We start from the raw sequence: 16,581 nt of genomic DNA on the forward strand, positions 1-16,581 counted from the left end.
TCTCCCAGCCTTGTCTCTCGTTGCTCCCTTCCCATGTATCTATGTGCCAACGATTCTGAACCCTCACTGATTACGTGCCTTCATATGTAATTGTTCCTTCCAACTGGACTGTACTTTTTCTTCTTATCATCTGATGAATTCAATGCATTTTTTGCTCAGCACAAATATCATATTATCCATAAAACCTGGCTTTGGCCCCTCTGGTCCCATGATGCATTACACATTTTAGTTATTTGCATATATTGCTTTCACCTCACCAACTGTCAAAGTCTCAAGGAAAGGAAGCTTGAGTCCTCCTCTTGTCCCAGGCCTTGGCTCCCGGGATAGTGCCTGGTGCATAGCAGGTATTCAGAGGGCTTCTTCGGTGCCAGGCCTTGTGCTGGGTGCTGGAGACACAAGGCTGTCAGTACTTGGTTCTTGTTCTTGAGGAATTTATTGACTGGTCTGTTCATTTCACGAACATTTATTTAACACCCGCTATGTGCCAGGAACTCCACCAGACTCTCAGTATTCAAGGTAAGAACAAGACCGAGGGGCCCCCTGTCCTTGCAAAGTTAACATTTGAGTGGGGAAGACGGAGATAGATAACAAAAACTAAATAAAAACGATTACAGGTTATGATTATGAAGGGCATTTTTTTTGTTTTTTTAATGAAGGGCATTTTAAAAGGCCATGGTGATTGGGAAAATGTGGGAGAATATATGACAGTGGTATCATGGCAGTGGAGGCCTGAGGAGAAACCAGCCATGCAGAGTCTAGGGAGAACATGTGGGGCAAGAGGAACCTTAAGCATCCCAGTCTTGAGGAGGGAGCTGGGCGTGTTTTAGGACCTCCTGAGGACCGGTGTGCCTGAGGCCCAGTGAGTGAAGCACTCCAACATGAAGCAGCCAGTGGGCAGGACCCACTCATGCAGGGCCTTAGAAATCACTGCAAAGTGTTTGTTTTTTTTTTTTTCCCTAAGAACATGAATGCAGGCTGAATGAATGAATCAAAATAAACACTTTTAGATGTTCCAACCACGCACACAGATCTCCCTGGTGCCTCTCTCCAATGATGCCAACTTGGTCTGGAAGCATCTACTGTGCCTCCGGGGAGAGGTGGTGAGAGCAGTGATGAAGGACATGGCCTCTGGACTCAGCAGGGGGTCAAGTCCAGCTCTGCCTCTCTGTAGCTGCATGACTCTATTTCCTCTGCTGTAAAATGGGAATGATAGTACCTACCCCGTAAGGTCGCTGTGAGGAGTCCTAAGGGTTAATACAGCAGATATAACATTGCCCCAGTGCAGAGTAAGAGCTCAATCTATTTTAGCTGTTGTTGTTGTCAGTATCAGGAAGCCTAGATTCAGGTCTTGGCTAAAGAGCTATGGGACCTATGACAAACCTCTGGCTTCTCTGGGCCTCAGCTTCTCGTCTGTCAAATGAAGCTGAGATAATATTCACTGTCCCCATAGTCCTACCAAATTGCTATTAATGGGCAGCGTGCCCCATAGCAGAGCCTGAAACAGCCCTCATGAGTGTCTCAGCATGGAACTTACAAGCACTTTCAGGAATCTCCAGCAACAGGACTGTGCTCGCTAACCAGATTTCTAGAAAGATCTACACCGACTCTTGTTTTGTTTTAGGAGGCCATAGCCAAGGAGGCCAAGGGGCTCACTCAGCAGCAGAAGAAAAAGTTATCTCTTGATGAAATGATCCAGGCGGCCCAAAACTTTGTGGAAAAAATCCGCTTTCTTGTGGATGAGGTAATCAACTCTAAAGGCAAAGGTCATTTGGAAGATGAGACCGAATATCTTCCCAGTGGGGCTTGAATGTTTGATAAGAATGAAAGATGAGCAGTGTTTTCTCTCAAGCCCTGCTGAGCTGAGCAGGTACCATTCGCTGGAAGGGTGAAGGAGGGGGTTTTAAATTAAGCCAAACATGTACGGCTTTATTGATGTTTTCACGAAGCCTGAGTATTCAGCCGAAATAAGAAGCACATTCCTAAATAATAATAATAATAAAGCACACTCCTTAATAGGATCAAGAAAAGTCAAAATAAACACGGGATCTTTGATAGGTTTTTAACCGCAAGCAAATTGAAACTCATGTCCAGTAAAAGTTAAAACAGCTTCTCATTTTAAAGTTAATTGTAAGCAATATCTTCTGGTGACTACCAGAATGATCTAAAAAAAGTCCTCGTATTTGCTTCTGTTAAATACTAGGTTTTGTGGCGGAAGTTTTCAGGGTGAGGTACAGATTTACTACTTCTGTTGTCCTTGAAAGCTTTTTTTCCTGTTGCAAATTCATTATTCCCTGGAGGCATAACAAACAAGCTGTGAGATAGTCACTTTGGAATGCAGGAATTTTAATAAGCACCCAGAAGGTTCAAACTAGGTCTGTGACTGACTGACCATGTGGCCAGAAAACCTCCACAAGGATGTCTCTGTTTCCATGTCAAGAGAGAAGGGATGCCTTCTTAGGGTACCAATTACACTAGAGGATTACGGGGTTAGAAAAAGTATCTGCTTCCAGTCCGAGAATGTCAAAGCCTAGTTTATGACAATATGCCTCCCTTTTGTTTTGGAAGCTATACTGGCTCAGCAATGTGCATTTCAAACACTCACAACATAATGGGCCTCTTGGCAGGGAATTCTGCAATTCTTATCTTGATTAACTCAACTTTAAAGTCTAATTTTCTGTGCAAATGAGTGCAGTTGCTCCTGAATAAACACCTATAATGGAGCGAAAATACTTAGCAATTATATTTTAGGTATAAAATCCCTTGTAAAATTGTTTTTCCTTCCTTCAGAGCGGATGGAAAGACATCCAAAGACATTCATGGATTTTTGTTTTTGGTGTTTCATTTGAATGTTCTGGAAATGTTACCTGGCTCTTAAGAGGTCCAATGCTGGAAGCCAAATCATGATTACAAGATTGCCAAGAAAAAATCCATGGGAAGGTGGAGCAAATGTTTGTTCTGCAGATGGAGAAAAATAGGCCACCAGAGATGCCAAGTCACGGGTCCGACTTGCATATTGTCAAAGCATGATAAGCAGTTGGGCGTATGGGGCTTCCGTGACCTAAGACTTTCTCAAAGAAGCCACGCTTAACTTGCTCGGTTGCACAGGTGTTTCAGTACCCAGAAAGTTTAAGTCACAGAACTTGTTGTGCAGAAGGGGTGCTGGTGCAGGATAGGAGAACCCTGGGGGTGCTGTGTAAACACCCACCTCTCAGATCCATCCCCTCCTTCTCCACAGCCACAGCACACCATCCCTGACATCCTCATCTGGATGCTGAGCAACAGCAGGAGGGTGGCATATGCCCGCATCGCCGCCAAGGACTTGCTCTATTCCCCCATCAGGAAGCAGATGGGTCAACACTGCGGGAAGATCAAAACTCACTTCCTCAAAGTAAGTCTGTACTATTTTTTTTTTTTTTTCTGATCAGACTCTTTTTATTGTCTTTTTTATGAATGGGTCCCAGATGGCAAGGGAAGAGCTGGCTCCTGGCTTCTAGGCCAATTTCTCAGGGAGCCCCATGCATCATTGCTGAGAGGGAAGAGACTCCTCCCTGCTCCTCTCTGCTCAGCCCTCATTCACCAAGGGGAGGGGCTCTTGCTCAGGCTCCCGGCCCAGGGACACGCCCTTCCCCATGGAATTTCTGGTATTTCATCAAAGGTCACAGTCTGTACTATTTTTGACTCAAGGATGGGAACCTCTGTTTTTCCTGGGTTGCACGGCATTCCTAGTGTGTGTCCAGATCTGTGACTTGACGCTAAGACTTTCAAAAGTCTGAGGACAACTAGAACATCTTGCCCCCTCTTGATTCAAGGAGACCATCCTGGGGCTGAATATTTTCCAATTTTCCAATAACTATGTCACCAGAGACATATAAGGTGTTTTTTTAAAAATCTAGTGCAGATATCTTAAGGTTATTTTAATTTTTACTTCTTTGATTACTAAGAAGAATGAACATTTTTTCTATTAGTTTCCTCTCTACTTTTCTCTTGAGTAATGTATCTATGGCATCATTTTACACGAGTTCATCTATATTTTAAAAATAGCCTTCAAAGAAAATTACAAGAGGAGAGGTTGCTCTTCCACAGAACTGCTAGTTCAGGATTCCTGGCGGCTTTACACTGTAAAGATATGATAGTCTTTTCATCTTGGGTCCCTGCACCATTCATGAACACAGGCTCATAGGCACAATCTCTGGATAGATCCTACTGTCTTTAAATCAAGATTTGAGCCTTTCCTGGAGACCCTGGGTATTTTACCTCTACTACAAAGACATTTCTATCCCAGGAGAGAATTTGAGCAAACATGGAGAAAGACTGGTCCAAAAGCTTAACACTCACCAATGGCTGGCAACAAGAGTGTGTGATTTGACTGATTAACTTTCCCAACTCACAGTGGGCTGTCCTGCCAATCTGAGTTCTGATTATTTGCTACAACATAATTATTCTTCCACTACCTTAGAAGGAGGATGAGAAGGCTCAAAACCATGCCATGTGAAGAATAGGTGAGGAGATGACAATGCTTAACTAGAAGAGAGATTTGACAGCATGAAAGAGATTTTGTGTTCGTAGGGCTTCCACGTGGATGGTGGGATGATTGTGTGTGTGTGCGCGCGCACACATGTGTGTTTCCAGAGGCTAGAACTGGGCCCCACGAGAGACATTACAGGGAAATAGTTCCCTAAATGGAGGTCCACAATGTGTTCTTTCTCCCCTTGGTATGAATATGGCAGTGGGCAGCTAGATTAGACAGCCTCCAAGCGCATCCGATGGCTAGAGTCTACTGTTGATGTGATTGTTATGGGGGGCAGACAGAAGAGGCATTACAGGGTACTGGTTTAATACTTGAGCTTTGAAATAAGGTGAATCTGGGTTGGAATTTGTATTCGTTTACTAGGGCTGTTGTAACAAAGTGCTACCGTGTGGCTTAAACCACAGAAGTTTATCATCTCCCAGTTTTGAAGGCTGGAAAGCTGACACAGAGGGATTGGCAGGGCCGTGCTCCCTCTGAAGGTGCTGGGGAAGCATCTCTTCTAGCTTCTGGTAGCTCCTTGGCTTGTGGGAGCATAACTCCAATCTTTATATCATGTTCTCCCTGTGTGCACGTCTCTTTTCCTATGATGTCCTTTTTATAAGAATCCTACTCCAGATTGAGCTCATGTTAACTCTGTCTGTAATGACCCTATTTCCAAATAAGGTCATATTCTAAGGTGCTAGAGGTTGGGACTTCAACATATGCATTTGAGGGGAATACAATTTTACCTCTTAGTGAATTCCAGGGCTAATATTTAGGAGCTGTATGACTTGGGGAATGTTACGTAACATCTCTGTGTCTCCTGTTCTTCATCCTTCAAATAGGGATGTGATGTTGAGGATTAAGTGGATAACTGCATGTAAAAGAACACAGAGTGTACGTCCGCCGGGGTCATCACGCAATAAATGTTGGCATTCAAACAAATGGAAATCCAACATCTAGGGGACATTTCTGGCATTGTGTGCCCCCTTCACATCCAGGGAAGTGTTTGTGGTTCTGTATGTTAGATGTTATAGAAAACCCCGAATGAACTTTTTGGCCAACCCAATATTTTCTGTCATATGTACAAAAGGATTTTTAAACCCACCTCTGTAAAACTGTAACTGAAAAAGAAAAACTCACCCTAGTTATTCACCACAAATATTTCTTCAGCTTTCTCATTCCAAGGAATTCTGGGGTTGAAAGAAACACCTGTCTTAAAAATAGCAAATCATTTCAGAAAGCCCTGTGCTAAAAATAAGAGAAAACCAGCATAAAGTTATTCCTTCCTAAATATTTTGATGTATCCCAGAATTATTTAAAATTAGAACAGAGAACAACTGTCAACTAAAGCCAGAGAATAGACCTAACTGGGAATTCAGGACCTTTGCCCTGTGGCCTTGGCTTACTTTTTTATCTGGATTTTCCTTTTGTCATTGGGATTGCTTTGGGTGATAGCTTTGTAAATGTTGAACATGTTGTTCGATTGTCCTGACATGATGAAACATCTTGATAAGATGAAAACTATTTTCATTCCAGTTCTGATTGTTACCCCTGCTTTTTTTTTTTTTTTTTTTTTTCCCATATCTCTTCCCTCTTGCGTCTCCCTCCTTCCCACCCTCCCTATCCCACCCCTCCAGGTGGTCACGAAGCACCGAGCTGATCTCCCTGCGCTATGCGGCTGCTTCCCACTAGCTATCTACCTTATGTTTGTTACCCCTGCTTTTAACTCCCTCCCGCCACCTCCCTTTAGGCCCCGTTTCTCTTCACTGAATTGGTGAATCTGAAAAAAGCAAGAGCTGCTTCAGGGAGACAAAGGATTCACCCACCTGCTGCTCACTCGGTTTCTTAACGGGGAATTAGCAAGTGCAGTGAGGCAAAGCACAGAATGTAAATCTCTCAGATCTCTAGATTTTTTCCAGAGTCGCCTCAAAGTTTGTTGCACAGAACAGCTGTCCTTTGAGTGGCACCATAAACACCCCGTGTTCAAACACGTTTAGAGGCTGCCGTTGTATCCCCCGCTTGGAGTTTCACAGTGCCCGTCACCCAGTGGAAAAGTCAACGTCCTGCAGTCAGGAATCATCTTTTACGACCCATGCTTGTCAACCTTATTCATCTAGAATAGCTATTTACAAATTTTAGGAAACTGCTATGCCTAGGGGGCCCAGGTTGAGGGAATATTAATTAATCTAAAGGAAACAAAACTGCCTCACCTGAAGTCACATGGCTAGGTAATAGTAAATCGGAACGGCAATCAGGTTTTCATGGTCCCTGTTCCAGGATCTTTCTTTCTCTCTAATCTAAATATATTCATAATGTTACTAAAAATGCTGCAACAGAATTTGCTGAGCTCAGCCTAATCCACCATCCAGAAGAGCAGAATTCTCCCCCTTCAGTCTCAGAAAAGGACATTCATTCTAAAAGGAAACTCTTCCTGTGGGAGATGGATGCAGCGGCCCAATCTTCTTTTTTCTCTAGTCACCTCTCAGTGCTGAGTCCGCCACTCCTCAGTCTCGTTTCCACCTCTATCCTGGCTTCTGCTCCACAGCCCTGAGTCCAGACTTTTCCTCTCAGGCCTCCAGGTTTCCATCCAGCTTTCCCTAGGATGCAGCAGAAAGTGGTAGCTGCAGACACCCTTCCAGGTCCTGCCTCAAAGTGAAGTCTCTACAAGGCAAACACACCTTTCTCACACTAATATTGATGGACCAACTTCAACACAGTTTGTGTGAATGACCATCTTTCTCTCCTTTTTCTGACTGGCCAAGATTTCCCTTCTTTTGTAAGACAGCTGGCATTTCACCAGGACCCCGGAGGGGAGGTGGGTGGGTTACAGGAGAGGCTAAGACTTTAGCGTTCTGTCTCGTGCAGTTTTTACATATTGGTGATCATACTTTTTTGACGCAATTTTGCATTCTTTAATTTTTTTTTTTTTCTCTCTCTCTCTCTCTCTCTTTCCCTCCCTGCCCTGCCATGCTATTCTTAAAAGGAAAGAAGTTGCTCTGGTTGGTCAGGCTTCAGGAAAACATGAGGGAAAGGGGAGAGTGGGGGAGGGGAAGGCAGGGAAGACAGCTGAGGCTGGAAATGCACGTGAAGTGAAACGTGGGTTGTTGTTTCTGCGAGCACCTAGGAAGGTGCTCAGTGATGGTGCGTCAGTTCCAACTTGGATTCCTAAGTGAGAGACTGCATTGTCTTGCAAACAATTTCAAGGTGTGTATTTTTAAAAAGATGTATAAACGGCAAACTTTAGGCATGCAGCCATGGTCCTTGTATAACGTTTTCACAAGATGTTAGCTGAGTTTTGGTTTCTAGCCATGAATTCACATATACAGGTTGTTTTCATAGCAGTAGACATGAAGGATGTTTTGTGTTTTTGTTTTACTTTAAGAAGCAAAGGATATTGGACCTGCTTGGGGGCAACACAGCATAGTTAAGAGTCTTGCTACTCAAACACTTAAAACTGTGGTCCATAGACCAGCAGGATAAGCACCAACAGGGAGAAATCTCAAATCCTACCCCACACCCGCTGAGTCAGAATTTATATTTAAACCAGATGCCCCAGCAGTTCACATGCACGGGTACACGTACCAGTGTATGAGGAGCTTGGGCTAAGAGGATGGGCTCTGGAGCCAGGTAGAGCAGCGTTGAGTCTTGGCTCTATCCCTGCCTGGCTTTGTGACATTGGACAATTGTCTTAACCTCTCTGAACCTCCACTTCTTCATCTTTAAAATACACATAATGAAAGAATTTATTTTACAGTCGTCATGAAGATGAATGATAACCTATTGCTTGTTAATAGTATGCAAGTAATAGGCCGTTCTGTGTGTAGGGAGGAACATTAGACCAGGGCCTGGGACAATGTAAGTGCTCAGCACATGTAAAATATTATTATTAGAAAAAGAAATAAATAATTCAACAAATATTTTCCGAGTGCTTCCTGAGTGCCAAGTACTATTTTAGGCACTGGGGACATCACTGTGATATGACAGTCAAAAATCCTGCCTTTGTGAATTGATGTCCTCGGGATGTATACAGATGGCAGAGGGATTGCTTTTATTACAACAAAATAACCTTAGGCTCTAAATAGCTATTTGTTTGATTGAACAAGTGCTCAATGCATTTTAGCTATTTTCATTATTATTGTGGAAGTGATGAATTGAGGGTGTTTTGTCTTATTATAATTTTTAAAATGATGAGTTGCAGACTGGTTGTCTTTACTAACAGCAAAATGACCTTAGTTGTTTCTTTTTTTAAAATTTTTTGGAAGTATCACTTTTTTTTTTTTTTGGCTGCATCGGGTCTTCGTTGCTGCGCGCGGGCTTTCTCTAGTTGTGGCGAGCTGGGGCTACTCTTCGTTGAGGTGCGTGGGCTTATCATTGCGGAGGTTTCTCTTGTTGTGGTGCACAGGCTCTAGGCGTGCAGGCTTCAATAGTTGTGGCACATGGGCTCAGTAGTTGTGGCTCACGGGCTTAGTTGCTCCGCAGCATGTGGGATCTTCCTGGACCAGGGCTCGAACCCGTGTCCCCTGCATTGTCAGGCGGATTCTTAACCACTGAACCAGCAGGGAAGCCCCCTTAGTTGTTTTTGTTTTGTTTTGTTTTGTTTTTGCGTTACGCGGGCCTCTCACTGTTGTGGCCTCTCCCGCTGCAGAGCACAGGCTCCGGACGCACAGGCCCAGCAGCCATGGCTCACAGGCCCAGCCGCTCCGCGGCATGTGGGATCTTCCCGGACCGGTGCACAAACCCGTGTCCCCTGCATCGGCAGGCGGACTCTCAACCACTGCGCCACCAGGGAAGCCCCCCCTTAGTTGTTTTTTTAAAGCTGAATAAATAATGGCATCCTATTCCCTAAAGAATAAAATCTAAACTCCTCCGTATACTCAGCAGGATTCTGCAGCCTCATCTGTGTCATTCTCTGTTCCAGCTTTTTCTCTGCTGAAAGCTCTTAGCAAATCTGTCCCTGGCACCAAGTAAGCGCTCACTAAACGTCAGCCCTAATCACCACAGTTAGCTCCTGCCTCTGTATCTCTGTTCAGGCACTTCCCTCCTCCTGGGATGCCTTCTCTACGAGTCCAACTCCAAAGTACTTATTAAAGCCTACTGGAATATGTGAGTATTAAAGGAAGGATGGATATACCTGCTTCTCCTCTGGTCCTGTGGCATCTTCTCTCTTACACTTGACCTTGCATTTGAGTAAGTGAATGCAGGTCGGCCTCCCTGTCTAGATGTGAGCTCTTGGAAGGGAAGCCCAGGACTGTGTCGCAGTCATTGTGAGGCCCTTCTGGCCCCACTCCCTCAGCAAGGTCTGGTGGCACTTGGTAGTAGCTGCTGAACTGAGTTGCTCACAATCCTCTTGGGGAACTCACAGAGCAAGACAGGAAGGCAGGCCAAGAACCAGGCACAGTTTGGGGTTCTGGGGCTTTCCACGGTGCCTGGGAAATTGTCAGAGCAAGTGGTAGCCTCTCCCAGTGGGATTTTGTGATTCTCCATGGAAAAGAAGTGGTGCAGAAGAAAGGGGAATTGTGCATTGATGGGAAATCCTAGGAAACACTAAGAAGAGGCACTTAGAGGAGTCGACAGAATCTGGAGAGGTGGCCACTTCCCGAGCGAAAGCCTTGCCGGAAATCCTGCACCCAGACAAGTCTGGGGCCTGAGGTTCCTTAGATGGGGGTGAGGAGTCCCCTAATCCTGGTGACGGAGAAATAAAGGAGCCGCTCTGCATTGAGTTGCGCCCTTCACATGTTGAGAACGCAGGCACCCACACACCACACACACACTACTGCACACATAAACACAAATTCAAACAAACATAAATATAAATACAAATCCGAGTACATTCAAAGGAGGGAAAGCAGGGTAGCAAGGGAATTTGAAACCACACTGCGTGAGGGAGGCGTGAAGGGATGAGAGGTGTCTAGCAGGAAGAAACAACGTGGTAGGGCAGGTAGATGCCCTGAAGCCCACGGGGGCCTGACCTATGGAAGAAGAATTCGAGTTCTCCTGAGCAAAGCAAAGAGGCAGAGGCTGTGGTTGGAACTCAAGGCAATTGGAAGTTCTGGGAAGGGGGATTTCAACTCAGTGTGGGGAGAAGCAGGCTGTGGGCGTTCAGAGTCCAGAGCCCACATCTGGTATCATCTCCCCCGGTTCGAGTCCTGGCTCCGTCACTTAAAAACTGAGTGATCTTAGGAACTTATTTAGCCTCTCTGAGCCTGAGTTTTCTCATCTATAAAATGGGTAATAACCATACCTACCTGTTAGGTTTAAATGATCACACAGGGCCTGTTTGAGCTTCAGGCCCCATTAAACCTGGATCCTCCTCTAAAACTGTGCATCGTGGCAACTGGGGTCATTGGTCTCATTTTAATAGAAGCCCCAGGGAAGGACCTCTTTTCTCAGAGAGCGAGGCCCACAATGGCTTCTACTAATGAGGGGGTCTCTTCCTTGTAACCTTTCCCCAGCTTCCTGGAAAACAGCCGGCTGGTTGGTCGATGCAAGCAAAAATTGACGTGTACATGTGGCTGGGCTCCACCAGACACTCTAGTGCCATTTTGAACAACTTACCAGCAGGCTATGAAGCAGAAATGTCCTCCGAAGGGGCTGGCATCAGTAAACCCCCAGCTAACCTGCTCTACCAAGGTATGATGCCCACTGGGCCAAGAGGGTCATAAGATGTGTCTGGTGGGCTTCTGAGGGGTGGCATTCATGAGCTGTTTGCACATTATTTTAGGATCAACTTATTTGCCTCTTTTAATACAGTTTCTAAGTTTTCTTTCTGACCTTCCAATGTCCCATCTAAAGAATAAAGTAAAGTTATTAAACATCTGGAATAAATATTTATATTTTTCTGTTAAGGGAGAGAATGCAATATGAGCTTCTTTGTTAGCAGACTATATAGATTGAGTTTGCATTTAAAGCAAAAGATGTCTTTTTTGGGGCTTCCCTGGTGGTGCTGTGGTTACGAATCCGCCTGCCAATGCAGGGGACACGGGTTCGATCCCTGGTCCGGGAAGATCCCACATGCCGCAGAGCAACTAAGCCCATGCGCCACAACTATTGAGCCTGTGCTCCAGAGCCCACGAGCCACAACTACTTAGCCCACGTGTTACAATTACTGAAGCCCGTGTGCCTAGAGCCTGTGCTCTGCAACAAGAGAAGCCACCACGATGAGAAGCCCACGCACTGCAACAGAGAGTAGCCCCTGCTTGCCACAACTAGAGAAAGCCCGCATGCAGCAACGAAGACCCAATGCAGCCAAAAATAAATACAATTTAAAAAATAATAAAGCAAAAGATGTCTTTTAAAGAGACATCAGTAAGTTCTTGTGCTCATAGGACCTGTGGAATTAAAGCAGATTTCCTTTTACATGGCATTGGGGTTTTGACCCATAAACAGCAGCCGTTTACATTTCGCAGTAATGACTCAGTAGAAACTGGTATCATTGGGGTCACTCATGTTTCTCTAGCTTGGTTCTTGGGTTGGCTACTTTTAGCAGTTCAGCGTGGTTTATGTACTCCTCTCTTCTACATAGGTATTTGCTATGGGTGCCATCATATTTACATTTCCATATAATTTTGAACTTTATTCCAAGCATTAATGCCTTACAGTTGCATTTTGCTTTCTGTTTCCAAGTTGCTTCCATTTGCATGATCCTTGCTGCTGAATTCAGATAGGGTAGAACAGTTTTACCTTCACTTCAACTGAAGTTGAGTTTTGAATTGAGCCAGTGTCTGAAACACTGGAGGACTGTCTACAAATCCAGGTTTCCCGTGTTGCACAAGGCTCCTCTGATGTTGACTGAACTTGACTGCCAGTGGAACCTAAATGGCTCAATACTTAAAGACAGAGTTCTAGAGATATTTATCCAATGGTTCAGCTCGTGGTTTCCATGCCCAATATCAATGCGTAAGAACAAGGAAAACTCAGCTCTGTCTCTTTGAAAAATGCACAATCCCTACCATATGCCAAGCATTGTGCCATACACTTTACACATAGGATTTGATTTATTTCTCACACCAACCTTGGGTGGTTTCTTCATTCTACAGGTGGAGAAAGGATGTATTGGAAGTGTTTAGAAATTGCCCAAGATCACACAGCTAGTAAATGATGGAACAAACTGTCTCCAAACTCTTCTTTATTTCCACTGCTTTCCATCCTGTCTTTAGAGTTTTCATCTTTGGGTGAAAACACCCACATCAAGTTACCTTTTTATTTCTATAGACACTATCTCTAGAGACCCAAGGTACCTGGACATATTTGCTGTCCCAGCTACTAACGATTCAGAGGAGAGGAAAGGCTTTTTCCAAAGCTTTCTGACCCTCTGCAGCATGTTCTTTTCATGGAATGACCTAATAAACTTGCTCGGCTGTGCCCTGACATTAATGGCTTTGGCTGCCTTCCACACCTCCTGGAGAATTTCCTTTCTGCGTTCATTTTATGCTTCAGAACATATCCATTCAACCAATAATTAGTTTGCACCTGCATATGGAAGGTACGGTGGGAAAACTAGTGGGGAATGAGGAGTGGTGGGAGAGGTGATCCTGGCCCTCCAATGGGGGCAATCAGACGTGTCTCTAATAACCACACGTGGAAAGTGAGCCGCAGCACAGAGATGGGCCAAAGTATGGGAGCAAAGAGGAAGCTGGCTTTACTAGTCTAAGGAACAGAGCTGGTAAGACTCAAGGTTTCAGAAAAACAAAAACCTAGACCAAGTCAATGGCGACCCCTGGAGGTGTGCAGTGTCCTGCCTATGTGGTTGTATTGGGAGCTCTGCTAAAATTCTGGGGTGACTCACTTCAGGGACAGCTTGTGGATGATCTCAGGGAATGAGCTATTCTCAAGTCCACTCCCAGCTGAGAAATTTGCCCACTTATGTAGTGTGTTAAGGAACGCTTAGAGAGCGTGGGCTCTCTTGACATACCCAGGTCAGGAAATTCCTCAACCCTCTGCTGAATGTTCCTTTGTTAACTGTCACCCTTTTAAGGAGCTCTCTTGGGTAAGAGGGTAAAAGGGAAAAACACTTTTAACAGTTTTTGTTAAGGTATTTATCTCCCTTTATTCTACATGATATGTTTATATCACTATTTCTTGATTTTACATTTAACACATAACTACTCATTGTGAAAGATGAGGATTTACCTCTGTAACTTATCCAAGCTTTTATCTCCTTGTTCCAATTTAAAATAGATAGTTCTGTTGCTTAGTGTTTTTCTTGATTCAATGCAATCTCAATTAAAATCCCAGCAAGTTGTTTTGTGGATATCAACAAACTGATTCTAAAGTTCATGTGGAGAGGCAGAAACCCGGAAGAGTCAACACAATATTAAGAAGAACAAAGTTGGAAGACTGACACTACCCGACATCACGACTTACTATAAAGCTACAGTCATCAAGACAGTGCAGTATTAGCAAAAGAATAGACAAATAGGTCAGTGGAACACAATAGAGAGCCCAGAAATAAACCTACATAAATATATTCAGTTGATCTCTGACAAACAAGCGAAGGCAATACAATGGAGCAAGCATAGTCTTTTCAACAAATGGTGCTGGAACAACTGGACACACATATGCAAAAATATAAATCTAGACATCGAACTTACGACATTTGCAAAAGTTAACTCAAAATGGATCATAAACCTAAATACAAAATGCAAAACTATAAGACTCCTAGAAGATAATATAGGAGAAAACCAAGATGATTTTAAGTATGGCAATGATTTTTTAGATACAACACCAAAGGCATGATCCATGAACGAAATATTTTTTTTTTTAAAGAGGGTAAAAGGGAACAAATGAATATAAAAAGCAAGAGGGGCCAGGCAAGGGCCAAGGATCATAAAGTCCATGAAACAAGGCATATGATTAACTCAACTCTTCTTTGGGGTTCCCCCACTGAACCCTGATCTGCCCCACCTGCAGCCCTGTCTCTGCCTCCCATCCCGTCAACCAGGTGTGCTCACTCCTGCCTTTAACCTCCCATGCCCTCTGCCTGTATCTCCTGCAGGACACTTAGCTCTGGCTCCTGTCACTGGGATTGGGGCACTTGCTTATCTTCTGCCCCGTCCCTGGAGCTCCCCAAGGTCAGGGGCTGTCTTAGCTGCTTCAGAATCCTCAGAGGCCAGAACTGTGCCTGGTATACTATAGGTGCTCAAAATTACATTGGCTGGCTGAATGGCAGAATGGATGGATGGATGACTCAAGACTTTACTGAGTTTATGGAAGCAAAAATGAAGAAATGTCCCCCTTTCTTATACACACACACCATTGGAAACAGGAGGTTTTACTAAGAGGTGAAATGTGGTATTTTTAAATTTTTTATTGAAGTATCATTGACTTACAATATGATATCATTTTCAGGTGTACAGCACAGTGATTCAGTATTTTTGCAGATTATACTCCATTATAAGTTATTACAAAATAATGGCTATAATTCCTTGTGCTGTACAATATATCCTGTTGCTTATCTATTTCATACACAGTAGTCTATATCCGTTCATCACATACCCCTAATTTATCCCTCCCCCCATCCCTCTCCCCTTTGGTAGCCACAAGTTTGTCTTCTATGTCTGTGAGTCTGTTGCCGTTTTGCATATAGATTTTTAAAATGTGGTATTTTAGGAAGCGATTTGGATTTTGGAATCTGACGGAAATGAAATCCAGGCTCTGGAATTAGTTACCTCTGAAAACTTGGAAATGTATTTTAGCCTTTTTAGGAACCATTTCCCTCATCTATAAAATGAAGATAATGATATATATGTCACGGGGTTGTTTTGTTATGAAGATTAAATCCCACAGTGTGGTGAATGCACCAAGGAGAACGCCTGGCTCCAAAGTGCCCATGAACGTGACCCCTTCCCCCATCTTCCCTGTGTCCATTTTGGACTAAGAGGCCTTCAGTGCCCGTGGTCTCCTTTGTCTGTCTCCGGAAACACCCACAGGTGAGCATCACACACAGACACCCACTTGCACTCACTGTTCCTCGGAAGCCTGCTAATGCCACCCCTTCCCGTTATTTGTCCACAGACCGGCATGTCTTCCAGCTGAGAGCTCACATGTACCAAGCCCGGGGCCTCATCGCAGCCGACAGCAACGGACTTTCAGACCCTTTTGCCAAGGTCACATTCCTTTCCCACTGCCAGACCACGAAGGTAACCAGGGGAGCCCACTTGCTTTCTCCCCGCAGCCCACAGCCGAGCCACAGCAGAACCCCAGGAAAGAAAAAAACAGGGGCACGTTGCAAATACTTGTGTCTCTGGGTGTGTAGGTGTTTCAGGGTTTCAGACTCAAAAGCATGGGCACAAGGCAGGCCAGACATTGGGAAGGTCTGCTGATCCAATGTGATCTGTTGTCGTGAAGCCAAGAGGGCAAGTAACAGAGTTGAAGGAAGGGAGGGAGGAAAAGAGGGGTGAGGGAGAACGGGATCTGGCACCCAGAGCACCTGCTGGAGTGATGGGCACAATGCCAAGCTCAGTGGGATGAACAAACAGCTCAGACGACTTGCATGAGGCTTCTGGTGCAGTCTTTGCTGAGGGGTCTTGGTGGGGAGGAAAGCTTTCCTGCTGTGCAGTCAGGAAGCCCTAGACTTTGTACTTCTAGCCGGGGGACTTTGCGCACTTTTAACACCTGTGTGATTCAGTGTCTCTCTCTGGAAAATACTACTTCCAGACAGACGCTGTGAGGATTAAAGGAGATGGATCTATACCTGTTTCCTTGGCTTTCTCCCTTTCCTGTACATTGAGTGCGGACATGTGAAAAGGGGCCCTAATGAGCGCACATCCAATAGGCTGCTTTTCTCATTAGATCGTATTCTCTAAGGATTTACTCTGTTCTCTGAGGATTCACTGTTCTGAGGGAGGGAAGCTCCGTAAAGGATTTGCCCACCTCTGGGAGTTAGGACAGAATTAAGACACAAAGAGACCTGACCTCATGTTGTACCTCATCTACCCTCTAGATGCCTTTACTCACTAAACCTCAGTTCGTCTTCTTAAAATAGGGCTGTTGAGAAGAAGCAAAAAGTTAAGTGTACAAAAAGATTGACGAGTAGTGGCCATTACATTGGCTGACGTTAAGAGGGCTGACAT

The 16,581-nt window shown here is 44.5% G+C and overlaps 1 protein-coding gene across 1 annotated transcript in view; it reads left to right on the plus strand.

The window, feature by feature from the left end:
• FER1L6 (fer-1 like family member 6) overlaps positions 1-16,581 on the plus strand; it is a 158,534-nt gene that overhangs the window by 74,051 nt on the left and 67,902 nt on the right. The window contains exons 17-20 of the mRNA XM_004265411.4: positions 1,622-1,741; positions 3,236-3,388; positions 10,963-11,140; positions 15,524-15,648. Of these exons, the coding sequence (XP_004265459.1) occupies positions 1,622-1,741; positions 3,236-3,388; positions 10,963-11,140; positions 15,524-15,648 (576 nt within the window). The remainder of the gene's footprint in view (positions 1-1,621; positions 1,742-3,235; positions 3,389-10,962; positions 11,141-15,523; positions 15,649-16,581) is intronic.

This window comes from Orcinus orca, chromosome 17 (assembly GCF_937001465.1).
Source record: "Orcinus orca chromosome 17, mOrcOrc1.1, whole genome shotgun sequence".
In the NCBI taxonomy this organism is placed as follows: domain Eukaryota; kingdom Metazoa; phylum Chordata; class Mammalia; order Artiodactyla; family Delphinidae; genus Orcinus; species Orcinus orca.